The sequence below is a fragment of the Choloepus didactylus genome, chromosome 19, assembly GCF_015220235.1.
Source record: "Choloepus didactylus isolate mChoDid1 chromosome 19, mChoDid1.pri, whole genome shotgun sequence".
Lineage (NCBI taxonomy): Eukaryota > Metazoa > Chordata > Mammalia > Pilosa > Megalonychidae > Choloepus > Choloepus didactylus.
In genome coordinates this window covers 14,275,432-14,288,986 of record NC_051325.1, presented here as the reverse complement: position 1 = coordinate 14,288,986, position 13,555 = coordinate 14,275,432, and the positions used below count along the sequence as shown (strand labels likewise).

General features: G+C 46.7%; 1 protein-coding gene across 8 annotated transcripts in view; it reads left to right on the top strand.

Annotated features, from left to right (window-relative positions):
- The window catches only part of RIN2 (Ras and Rab interactor 2), a 249,289-nt gene that overhangs the window by 216,091 nt on the left and 19,643 nt on the right, over nt 1-13,555 (top strand). For all 8 annotated transcript variants that reach the window (XM_037810948.1, XM_037810953.1, XM_037810950.1 and 5 more), the window contains 2 exons: nt 3,445-3,536; nt 6,583-7,695. In XM_037810948.1, the coding sequence (XP_037666876.1) occupies nt 3,445-3,536; nt 6,583-7,695 (1,205 nt within the window). The remainder of the gene's footprint in view (nt 1-3,444; nt 3,537-6,582; nt 7,696-13,555) is intronic.

The window sequence follows — 13,555 nt, the reverse complement described above, 5'->3', positions numbered from 1 at the left end:
GTTTTGAAATATTTTAAGTTGGTTACGAGCACATAAATATATTCATATAGAGAAAAGCGATTGGCTTGTCAGCTCTGGCTTTTCAGACAGAATGTATCTGTGTCCCTGTCTGGGGAATTCATGGGCCAGTAACTATAGAATTTGTTCAGGAGGAAGGAAAAAGTTGAGACGTACAGCGGAGGATGCAAATAGTGAGTGCAGACCTTGGCTGCCAGTGCCCGGTAGCACTCTGTAAACTGGGGTCATCCGTGTGGTGTGGAGCAGGCCCTTTCCGACTGTCAGGTGCGCTGGAGTCACTCAAGGCTCTTGTTAAAATGCAGCTTCTGACTCAGGAGGTCAGGGAAGGGCCCTGGGGTTATGCATTTCCCACAAGCACTTGGGGGATCCCAGTGCTGCCCGTGCACAGACCACGCTTGGAGTGGTGAGTGGCCAGAAGAACGAAAAACTATAATTGGGGGAGTCTATGCCTGGGCTTGGCAGACACATACATTATTTTGAATCCTCATGGCAACCCTGTAAACTGGGATCAGGAAGACAGTGAGGCTCAGAGGGAGGGAGGGACTGGCCCACGCTCATTCAAATATAAGTAGCAGATGTGGGATTGGGACCCAGGTCCACCTTGATGCCAATGCAGATATTGTTTTCTGCTACGTTTGTACAGCTGCACAGACCTGGGGGTCTAATACACCTGGGCTCAGCTCCTAGCTTCACCCCACTTTAGCTCTATAAGTGTCTTAGACACTCTGAGCTGTGTTATGGGGGACATCACCACTTCCACCCAGACAGAATGCACATGAGCTGAAGTGCTTAGGACAACGCAATAGTAGTTGCTCAATAATTCTAGTCTCCTCCTCTTTAGAAATATGACAAATAGAGCAAAGTTGAAAAAAGAAAAATCTAGATGATGCATGCTCTGAAACCTTGGGGTGAAACAATTGTACCTAAGACAATGGCTTTATTTTGTTGGTTCTGCAAGTCATGGGATCGGATCACCTTTCCTTAACAGGTATAGGTGAGAAGGAAGTGGTCCCTTGTGTGTGGGAGGGAGAAGGAACTGGGTCACACCCTTGGCTGCCATAGTGGAGGAGGGCTCATGTATAACATCTAATTTTCTAGTACATCAAAGCTAAAACCATCCATTAGGTGAAAGGCGTGGTTTTCTGTCACCTATGTCATTAAGAAAAACTCAAGCCAGCCATGTGACGCTTGGATCTCAGGTACTGCCTTGAGCAAGGTGAAGGAAAAAAAAAAAGCTTAACATAAACATAGGCTGGTTTTTGTCCTAGGCCACTTTTCCCCCAGAATTGTCTGACAGAAGTAGATTTTAATTAAGTTGGTAAAGCCACACAAGCATCTTATTTACTCGATTTGATGGCATCACAAGTTCCAGTTCTTATTAATCTTCATCTAAGATTATAATCAGGTCACTCTCCTGGTAAAAATGCTCACCGTCCCCTTGCCGCCCCCTCTGCTGCATCTAGAACAGGTTCAAGTGGACAAGTGCTCACATTTGGGGACCGGCCAAAAGGCTGCAGGGAGGCAGGAGGCCATCTGGGCACAACCCTCCAGGAAAGAGCCGCCTCCTCCAGCGGTTAAATCCTGGCACATGATTTAAATGAGTAGCAGAGCAGAGTGTCTGTGGACCTATTAAGTTTTATTCATGTTTTGTCCTTTTTAATTAACTTTACTAATCTGTTATTCATTATCCGCAGCCTCAAGGGTTCTAGAATTCTCCAGTCTCCAGATTTAATCTGGTTCACTCTAGAATGTTGCCCATATCTTTCTGTAAACAACCAGTTGTTTGGTGGAATTAGTCTTCCACATTGGCGATTTTCATGACATTTTGTGATGTCAGAATATGGGCCGAAGTTCCAGGTTTTGTGCCTTGCTCACTCCACCCCAGCTGCAAAGGCCTCCTTGCAGTTCTTCATACACACCAGACCCTCTCCCACCTCAGGGCCTTTGCACCACCTCCTGCTCCCTCTGCCTGGAATCTTATTCTCCTGGTTCACTCCCTGGCCTCCCTTAGATCTCAGTCTCACTGTGACCTTCCTGGCCAACCCCCATACTCACACACTCTTTATCCCCCTTCCAGGCTTTATTTTTATCCATCTTCTGTATCCCCTTCTCATGGACTCTATAAATTGCATATCTGTTTCTTGTGTAAAGATGTCCACTGGGATAAGGCTCCAAGCAGGTGGGGACTTTTGTCTGTTTTATTCCCAGGACCCCAAACAGTGTCTGGAACATCAAAGATAATCATACATATTTGTGGATAATTCTTTGTAAGTCCAGTACCACCACAGGAAAAATAACTCCTTCTTGCGGAAGTCATTCTTGTCATCCCTGAACATTCATTCATTCATCCAGAAACCACTTTCTCCCTGTCTCTATCAGGAAGGCATCATGCCGAGCCCCAGGGGGGATTCACCAGAGCTTAGAGCATGGTCCTGACCCTCATATGTGACAATGAGCCAAAGTTTATTAAGCCTGCCTTTGCCCCTTCTTGAGAGAGCAGGTGATCATGGTCTACACATTTACCAATGATGACCCTACGCCCTGGCAGTGGCAGGCCGCTGGGACCAGCTTGGCCCCTTCCTGCTGTGCCTGGGGCTCAGCAGTGCACAGGTTTGTGCGTTTGCACATGGCACCATCTGCCTGAGTGGCAGGGCTGTCGATGTGCAATGACTTAGACTTACTTGCCTTCTTACTCAAAGCGTGATCCAGACACCAGCGTTGGGGGGGCCTGGGAACTTGTCAGAGACACTGAATCTTGGGCGCCACACAGACCCAACAAAGTCTCCAGGAGATTCTGGTGCATATTAGTTAGAGAAACACTGCCTTAAACGACAGGAGAAAGATCTCCAGAATATAAGGACAAGATGCAGGTTCTAGCTGGAAGATGTGTCAAGTAGAACCAACAAAAATTCACTGAGACCCTGCCATGTTTGAAGCGATGAGCTAAAAAACCTTGGTTAGGTTTAAGAGTTAGGGCCTAACATTCAAAGGAACATCTAGCAAGCTAGTACCTCATGCTTTATATGCATGATAGATTTACGAACATAGCAATTCTTCTTTTTTGGTCGTAAACCACAAGAATCTATGGCCTCACAGTTTTGGAGCCTAGAAGTCCAAAATCGAGGTGTTGGCAAGGCCATGCTTTCTCTGAAGTCTACAGCATTCTGGTGGTGGCTTCCTGGCCCTTAACCTCTGCCTCCAACACATGACCTCCTCTCTCTTTGCAGAGTAGCGATTCTGATATTAACTTTAGATACTTTTCCAACAGGAAAACTTGGTTCCCATTGCAGATACCGAAACTGCCTTTCCCGAGTATAGTAATACAGTCCTATCGCCAGTCAAGATAAGTTCTGCTTGGATATGATATGATGTCTAGGTAGAGCAAGACATATAATTACCAACATTTTCTCTTTTTAAAAAAATCAGGGACGTTCTGCCGTTTACCTTGAAGTTGCCTTATGCCATTTCAACAGCCAAGACTGAGGCTCAGCTTGAAGAACTAGCCCAGCTGGGACTAAGTGAGTAGGTGGTCCCTTCCCCATATCTATCTTCATATGAACACACGGTGATACCATCTTGTTTCCTTTCATCAGCATAAATAACAACACAGTTGACAATTAGAAAAAATGAATACACGGGTTCAGAATCAACAATAGGGTGGCTGAGGCTTCACTGGTAGAATAAAAACACCTGCTGTTAAAAAATAACTCCCCATCTCCATGGTGACACTCAGCCTTTGAGTCCATGAGGTCCCCGGATCAGACTTTCTGCAATTCTTTTTCCAAGTCAAAAATTCAGCCCACACTCAGGCCAGTGCTGACTTTTTCTGGGTATCCCTCAAATTACCAGCCCTTGCCACCTGTTGCATCTCCTGTAAGTGAGTTTGGGCTCCTCAAAATATCCGAGTTCAGATATAATGAAGATGTCTGGCAGGTGTCAACCAGCGGCTCTCCTTGCTGGGGAGAAGCAATGCTTGACGGAAAGGGAAAGTTACCATGGCGCCTCGTGTGCTTGGGTTCTGTTTCTAAGGAGCATGCAAGGGTTGACAGCACTTCTGTGCTTTGAGGAATTTAACAGCACAGAAATCAAAAGGAACATCTGGCTCACTTCCTCTCTTTTTGTTCACTTCCTGTCCTGATGTTCCACGCCATGTCCCTTATCCTGCCGGGTCATTGGTCTTGCCAGCTGGGCTCACGCTTTCCTCCCTTGCCCCTTTGCTGATGCCCCCTGAGCCAAACACAATTCTTTGGACAGTGGTTGACAATGGTTTGGAACATACAGCTTGCCCAGATTAGCCTCCTTTATCTCATTGCACTGGGGAATCCTCTGGTGCACTAACGGTGGGTTTAACTTTTGCAAAAAATGTTCCTCCCCATTGTGAAAGGGAAATTATTCTCTTAAGATTTTAGAGCTTCCATCTTTAGATAGGTTAACAACCAGACCATAGTATTTGAGTGGAAGTTGGGGATTACAAAGCTAAAGTGCCAGGATTCCTAGAACCTAAGAACACATGACACTTGACCCAGCAAATAAAAAACTGAGTTCCTCTTTTGTCATGTTTAATCTAAAGAACTTGTTTCAAAACAGGTACTGTTTCCAAAGGAGCCTGCATAGTTCATCAGGAAGCCTGGCAGTAGCTTCAGATGCCCTCTGAAACTTAGGTTGCTACAAAAGAATTGCCACATGTGTCTGGGGTCTGTCTGATGGGCAATAGGGTTGTAGGATTGGGAAAGAGAATCCTGGTTTAAAAAATAAATGTGTCACGACCATAGAAATGTCCCCCCTTAAATGGTGCACCGTATCTTGCCAACTCAGGTTTGCATGCCTTTGGAGAGAGTTTGAAATATTTTCTGGAATCTAAGTTACTATAATCAACTAAATTATAGGCTGCTTGAAGATGCAAGCCAGGTCTCAAGCTTCTCTAGTGACCTTCCTCCCCAAAGCTGCTGGTTCAGTGGTCAGTGTGCATGGCCAAAGGACTCCACTAGCAGTCTTGGATGGTGCTTGTGCCACACAAGGATAAAGGTAAAAAGAGCTTGCTCTAGTGGCCATTGATCTGGCGCAAGGATGTTCTAACTCATATATACTCAACATGTGATGATCAGTGTGCACACTGTCCATGTTGTGAATAGACATCATGTTTTTAAATCCCTTACCTCATTTATTCATTCATCTGACCAATATTTCTCAAGGGTCTACTGTGTGGCAGGCACTGTACCCCACACCAAGGGTTCAAAGGTTAATAAGGTACCCCTATCCCCCATTCATTTGTATATGGGAGAAACACCTATAAGTGAGCTGAGTATGATAATGCCTTGAAGTCCTAGAGCTGCAACAGATGACTAAGGAAGACATATAAACATTTTCCAGTAACTGACTGGGCATTGGTTTTTAAATTTAAATTAATTAAAATCAAATAATATTTAACAGCTGTTTCCTCTGGTGCACGAACCATATTTCAAGTGCTCAGTAGCCGTTCGTGGTTCTTGCATTGGATGGCACAGCCCGGGAAGGAAAATGAAGGAAGGGTGGAGGGAAAGCACCCCCAAGAACAGAGGCCATGAACGCCAACATTGGGCTGGGTTTGCATCGCAGACCAGGGGTGGGGGTGGGGGCAGGGTTCCCAATTTCAGCCTTGCCCCCCCCCCCCCCCATGAGCAGCCATGAGAAAGAAATACGTTTTAAGCAAACCTGGCAAGGCAAAGCTAGAGACAGAAAATAACCTATTCCAAATGGAAATGATGACAGTCAACGTCTGTCACCGCCTCTGCCTCCCTCGGCTTGCATAGGGAAGAGACACCCATCTGAGAAAGTAGACGCAGGCAATAAGCAGTGTGCGCTTCTCCAAAGTGTAGGGATGGTATGGGATTTGGCAGGGTGGACCTCCAGCCACAGAGATGAATGGTTGAGCCGGCACTTAAAATGTGTCCAAGTTTGCTGTTGCTTTTTGCTGATGGAACCCATGAGTGCATTTTGCCTCCTTTGGGGGTTTTAATGCTGAGCGTGTAAAACCCCAAAGCAGATTGTGTAATCTCGCCCCAGCCCAGCTGCTGGTCCTACCCGTTAAAGGGGAACTGCGGGGCCGACCCTTTGGTGGGCAGCTGCCTCTGCAGATGGTGCTTAGGGGGAGCTGACTGGAAAGGGTGTGCTGTACTGCCAGTCGACTCCGTTTTTTGTTAAAGCAAAGAGCACGGATGGCCTTTTTCACGTTTATGTTGTAACGACTCCAATTTCTCTTTTCCTTCCGTCTTACCTGTGAAGGGGCTGGAGTTATGTGTCAGTCAAGCCATTTCTCAGGGGCTTTGAAAGTGAAAAACCTCTCCTGCCAGCCCACAGCTGGTCCTGGCAGCATTTCCACCCTTTACAGTAGACGAGATGCAGTAAAAGCAGAAACAAAACAAAACAAAGCCCAAATCCAAGTCCAGCGCGCCTCCCGCCTCCAAAAATGTTCCTTGTGATGCAGTGTGCTTTTTGTTTTTTTCTTTCTTTCTTTTTTTAATTTGTGAAGGAATGGCCCCAGCGTACTGTATTTACATTCTTGTGTTCCCTGATAATGACTTTCAGATTTTTGGAGCGCTCCAGCTGACAACAAACCCTCAAACCCTCCACCTCCCCATAGGCCTCTCTCCTCGGCCGGCGTCGGTGCCGCCTCGCGTCAGCTCTGCCTCATAAATGGAGTGCATTCTATAAAAACCAGGACGCCCTCGGAGCTGGAGTGCAGCCAGGACAACCGAGCCCTGTGCTTCATTAACCCTCTCTTCCTGCAAGTGCACAGCCAGGACCTCGGGGGCAGCCTGAAGCGGCCGGGCGCGAGGACTCCCAACGCCAATGGCACCGAGAGGCCTCGGTCCCCCCCACCCCGGCCCCCGCCACCCGCTATTAATAGTCTGCACACAAGCCCTCAGCTGTCCAGGACGGGGACCCAGACGAGCATGCCAGAAACAGCCAGGCATGACACCCACGGGAACGGAGCTCGGCTGGGCACCAAACCAGCCCCCGTCCCCCCGCCCCGGCTGAAGAAGCAGGCTTCTTTTCTGGAAGCCGAGGGCGGCGCGAAGCCCTTGGCCGGCGCCGGGCCCGAGGCGGGCGCAGCTGGCAGCCCAGGTGGGGCCCCGCCCGGGGAGGGCGCTGCGGATTGCACAAGGGCCCGGCCTCCCGCCCCTGCGTCCCGGCCCCCGTGGCATGGAGGCCGGCAGAGGCTGAGCGACATGAGCCTGTCCACTTCCTCCTCCGACTCGCTGGACTTCGACCGCAGCATGCCCCTCTTCGGCTACGAGGCGGACACCACGAGCAGCCTGGAGGACTACGAGGGCGAGAGCGATCAGGAGACCATGGCGCCCCCCATCAAGTCCAAGAAGAAGAGGAGCAGCTCCTTTGTGCTGCCCAAGATCGTCAAGTCCCAGCTGCGGAAGATGAGCGGCGTCTTCAGCTCCTTCCTGACCCCCGAGAAGCGCATGGTGCGGCGGATCGCGGAGCTGTCCCGCGACAAGTGCACGTACTTCGGCTGCCTGGTGCAGGACTATCTGAGCTTCCTGCAGGAGAACAAGGAGTGCCACGTGTCCAGCACGGACATGCTGCAGACCATCCGGCAGTTCATGACCCAGGTCAAGAACTACTTGTCCCAGAGCTCCGAGCTCGACCCCCCCATCGAGTCGCTGATCCCCGAGGACCAAATCGGTAAGTGCCACCTTTGCCTTTTTTTAGAATCGTGTTTATTTTACTGGGACATGTGCTGTCCTCTGGTAGGAAAGGACCCTGCGTTAGTGATTTGGGATGAAGTTTTCTCCCTAGAAGGTCAAAACAATAACAGACTCCACCCCCTAGCCCCATTCATTCGAATGGAGGGAAAAAAAAAAAACCCAGCTTCTTAAAGCAGACTTTCACTTTGCCAGGCTCCGAGATGCTTTAGGAAGCGAAGGATTGAAATTGCAGCCTGACTCTGTTCAGGGATGGGGTTTGGGCTGCTCTCCGGGTTTGGTGCTGTGTGTGTGTGTCTGTGATATGACTGTTAAGTGTTTTCTGGAAGTGAGATTCTCCTGCAGGCTGTGCTTGTAGAAAGGGATTTTTGCAGGGTCCTGCAGGGTGGTGGGCGTTTGGTCCTGCTTTGTTTTGGTTGTAAGCTTTTTTTTTTGAGGTCGGGGGAGACCGAGCTCACCGGGGTGCACCGCCAGGGGAGTTGTCACATGCCTGTGTAGCCAGCTCCTGCTCAGCTCTCAGAAGCCCCCTGGGACCCCTTGCCTGCCCTGCTCCCCTGCAGAGGGGGGAATGTCTTGCCAGCTCTTGATGCCCGAGAGTTCTGTAAGAGTAAGCAGAAAATGGAAAGGACAAGTTTATACTGTGAACCTTTAAACTAAGTCATGTAGTTCGGAGGTCATACAAAAGATGTTTTCTTCAAATTCAAGGGGGAAATATTTTCTCTACCCCACCCCTCCCCCACTCTTGGCAACTTGTCTATTTTTTCACTCAATGCAGAATGAATATCCCTCCAGGTCAACAGCCATAAATGTTTTTAAACACTTTTTATTGTAGGAACAAATATACAACTTGAAACTTCTCATTGTAACTACATTCAAGTGTATAATTCAGTTGTATTGATTACATTCACAATATTGTGCTACCATATCTGATATCCATTACCTCTGGCAAAAATTTAAATTATTCTTTATTATTATTATTCTGGTAACATATTTAACTTACTCTTTTAAATAGGTTGGAAATGCTTTCTTTATAACCCTATTTAAGGACAGAATTGTTAATAGTTACTTTGGCCAAGGCAAATTTGAATTTGGCAAGCATTGTTTTTTTCCCAGGGTGAGAATATTAAAGGAATTTTTTTTTTTTTTCTTTTTCTCTGGAAGGTTGACTCCAAAAGGCTCCTTTCAGAGACCTCAATTCTGGGCAGGATAGTCCAAAGAACTACCAAACATTTCCAGGCAGTTCCAAAAGCTAAAACCAAATTTCTTCTTTCCTATTGGGTCTGTTTGTTGAAAGTAGTAAACAGTATGCGGTAGAGAGTGGTTTCCCTATTTCCCCCCCCTCTCCTGCATAAAGTGAGTTTCAGTAACTCTTTGATTTTCACACAAAGGAATCAAAGCCTTGCTTGTTTTCTTGTGGTTCCACTGAGCCTGGCTTGATCGGACGTGGTTTGGGCTGGGATGTTGCTGAAATGAGAGTCTTGGAGGAGTGTGTCCTTTTGATGTGCCTTCAAATTGTAAAAAGCTGCAGGGAGAAGGCAGGAGAGCTACACAAGCTGCCTCTCTCCCCACGCTCTGACTTAATATTGCTAGGGAGCCCCCGACCCTGCAGGAGAAGCTTCCTCTCCTTGGGCCTGAGGGAGAGCAGGGTTGATGGCTGATGTCATCCCTGAGCTATGTCAGGCGGCGCCAGCCAACCCCCAGAGGAAAGGCTCACAATGGAACAGCTTCCCCTCGGATGTCGCAAGCGCCCAAAGCTCTAGTCCCGGGAAACTCTCCTGCCAGCTTCTTTTATGGTGCAATTTGGATATGACACCTGCTCAAATGCTCATTGTCTCCAAAAACCTGCTGAAAATGTACACCGTGCTGCTCCAGAGGGCTGCAGCTTTTTAATAAAAATATCTAAGGTCATGATGAGAAGGGAAGCTGACATTTCAGTGCCCCTGAAGCCAGTGATGGCATTTAGGGGAGAGAGGCAGATGTCTGCACGTTGGAGCAATTTGCCTCTATTTGAACTTCGTTCTGGTCTGATTCAAAGCCTGTGTTGTTCTAACCCTGCCCCTCTGCTGGTTCTCGAATTTATACCCTTATTCTCCTTGCGGCCCCTATGACTTCCCCCAGAAGTGAAGGGGAATTTTAACAGTGAGCTAATCTTGTGTTGGGGCAGCAGAGACTAAGGCCTCTTTTGAGCTGTGGGCGGGGCCTGGTTGAACACTGCCACACTTCTTGGTCAGTTGGTTTTTGCCTAATTGTCTACGTTTTACGTGTTCCTGAACGAAGGGCTTACTTGTCTACTAAAGACTTAGTACAGTGATGCCTTTGAGCTTCATCACCAACTCAAGGTTGTAGATTTGTTTAGGGATTATTCGGGTTTCACAAATCTAGGAATGGAGGCCAAGATGTGTAAAGAGATCTGCAGTGGGTTAGGCTGAGGCTAAGTCGGGGAACTTGGACTGAGCCCAAATCGTCTTACTCTGGGTTATGGGCCCTTTCCCACAATATCTCATTTACTGGGAGGAACCGCAGATGGTTGTCACTTCGAATGGCATCCCCAGAATCCCAAGCCTCAAACTGGTTCAGAACAGGTGCCTACTAATGCTTGTAAAGTTCTTCCAGGATGCCCATTGGGTTTCTATGCTTTTAAAAATCTAGTCACTGTCCTCCTTTCCCACAACATCTGAAGGAGTTAGTGCTGACCTCGGAGGCAGGAATTCTAATTTAAAACCTAGATTTACCGAAAGCCCATGCTTGAAATCAAGAAAAGGGGAGGAGGCATTTCACCAGTTTAACCCAAACAGAAACGAGCAACCATTCATTTGTGTAAATGACCAGATGAATGTGTGCATGGGATCTCTTTCATCTGTGGAGGTGATGCGAGTCTGTCTTCTTCAGAGGGTGGTTCTTTAGTCGCACAGATAAAAGCCAATGAGGAAACCAAAAACTTCTCACCAGCTCCCACTTCACCCATGCCCTGGTGCCACTACCCTTTCTAGGCGAGTATAAATTGACAAACAGCCAACCAATCTCAAAATGGAAAAACCACTCTAAATGGTTGCATCCTCTCATAGAGAATTTGCATTCCATTTGGACTACTCTTTAGAGCACTTTCTCCCAAAAGCCCTGTCACTTAGAGCTTCTTGAATAAATATTAGTTGACTGACTAATGGAGAACGAAGCCAATGAGGTTAAGACGTGGGTTAGTTCCCATGGGAGAGCCGGGTCTCTTTAGTCATTTCATTTTCTGGACAGCTCTCCACCTCTCCTTTCCCCTTTAAGGGTCTGTCGTTATGTGGAAGCACAAACAAATGCTTTAACCAAAAGCATATACATTTTTCAGGCCCTCCTCTGTATCTGGTCCATCTTTCCCAAAGTGGCTTCAGAAGCACCCTGGCCGGCCTCCCTTCTCCACACAGCTCTTCCCCACCCATTACTGTAAAGCGTAGTGAAGGGTGTGACATTACTTGTTGTTCCTTGACACCCATGCCTCATTGATGATTCTTTACATCATACCACCCTGGCTTCAATCTTTTTGAACCAATGAGAGAGTCCAAAATTTCTGGTAGTGAAATCTCCAGTTTGCAGAACTTGTTGCAATTTTGTGGTTAGTGTTTTGATTTTATTCAAGTAAAAGAATTCTGATTTCTGACTTAATGTCAATCTTGGGAAATCCCTTTGTTTTCAAGCCTTGTTTCAAGAAAAACAAAATTTCTCCAAATCCAAATACATTAGTAATCCCCAATTTTCTATTCCATTGAAATTATTCACCACAGACAGTCAACAGTGATGTAAAACAGCTAACTTTGTATTCCTAAATGTCCTTAGTGAAAAACAAGTCTATGTTGTTTTGCTTTCTTTAATTGCTGTAAATCAAAATATGTTTTCTCTGTAAAGCATTAGAATTATTTGAAGAAAAAGTATCCTTAAACTTAGTTCCCACATATTTTGAAGAGCACATCAATTTAGGTGTCCAAGATTTTTGTTTTGTTTTGTTTTGTTTTTCATTTAAACTTCTTATTTTGAAATAAGATCCAACTTACAGGACAGTCACAGAAATAATACAAAACTCATACAGAAGACTCCAATGTATCACCCAGTTCCGATACCCAGAGCCACCAGTTTTAACATTTTGCCGCATTTCACATTTGCCGCATCATTCTATCCATCTATCTGTTCTTCTGTCTATCTGTCTGTTTATCTATCTATGTTCCAAACATTTGAGGGTAGATTGTATCTCAGTATCTTTGGATAGAGAAATGATACTGCAAATGCAGTCAGACCCCAGCTCATACAAGTATGAATAAGAAATGAGGTGTGACGTGATTCTCTATGAGTTTAAACAAGCACAACTATTTTGGTTCAGATCATTCTTTAAGAAAATGCATATTAAGATCTGGCTGAAGCTTCAACATCTAGTGTGGCTTGTTTTTAATTTTTAAATTCAGAGTTTGGTTCAAGGCCCTGAGTCATTAGCACCTCTTCTGCAGATAAGGAGCAATTCTGAGGGATGTGGCCAAAGAGGCATGTCAGTGACAAATTGAGATTCAAAGCTGGAGTCTTCTGAGTGCTGCTCTGATCCACGTGACCGTGTGGCCTGAAAGGAGCCACCGTCCTTGTGCAGATGCAACAGTTACCAAGGGGTTGAGGGGAAAAAGAGTGGCCACTTGCGGACATGAAATGGATGTCTATCATTTTAGAAAATGAGTTTAAACAGTTGGAAGACCAGAGCAAGAAGCACCATTTCTTTCCCAGGGGGACATCATTTATTGATTAATTTTTCTCTTAGGACATCAAAATTGGATTAATTATGTTATATCAACCAAAAGAAGGTTCACAGCCCTGGAGTTAAGAATCCCTCACCCTGGGTCCGTGACTCCATGAAGATTCGAGAATGCGAGGGAGCTGTTAGCAGAGTGATGCAGGAAACCCTCACTCCCAGGTGGGAACTGGGTGGTGGCCTCTCAAAATAAGTCTCACAAAGATGTCGCTGCTGGAGTCTTTTCCGACTCTATCCCTAGAGTCTTCCGTTTCATGTGAGAATCAAGGAGCATGTGCCAAGGCACGGGGCACCTGAAATGTGTCACTGACTTGGTGGAAGCCCCAGAATCTTTAGGGGTTCAAAGTACGTGCTGTCCTCATAGAAGCAAAAGAAAGGGCTGATAAACCCTCACTCGTGTGGGATTCCAGGGTGTGCAGAGCCCTTTGATGGCTAGAATTCCCTTTAATCCTCCCAAGACCTCAGCAGGCCCTATTTATTGTCCTTGTTTTTATAGATGAGGAAACAAAAGCTTAGCAAGATCAAGCCACGCAGCAAGAAGGACTGAAACCAACTTGTCTGAGGGGCTTTTTCCAGCCCCTCCCAAGAAGGTTGTCTTAGTTTTTGAGGGCAGCTGCGACAAACGCCACATATTGGGTGGGCTAAAGCACCAGGGATTTATTGTCCCACAGTTTTGGGAGCTAGAAGCACAACATCAAGTTGTCACCAGGCCATTTGTCACTTTCTGTCTCCTCCTCTGGTTTCTACTTCTCCTGGTCGGTTAACTCTTTTTCAGAACTTCAGCCATATTGAATTAAGGCCCATCCTCCTTCAGTGTGGCCTGACATTAACTAACAACATGTTATATGTGATCACACTCAGGACCAGGTTTTGGACTTGGTGATCTGTTTGCAGAGCGCGTGATTCAGTCCCCAGCAAAGCTTACTGTGCCTTTCAGGTTTGTTTCAGGGCAGTGTGGGAAGGGGTTGTCTGAAGCTTTTCTCGTGGTTACACTGGGGCTATGAGTTTTTGGGGGGCGGGAGACCCCAGAGGCGCCCTCACATCATATCAGGAGGTACCTGATAACCAC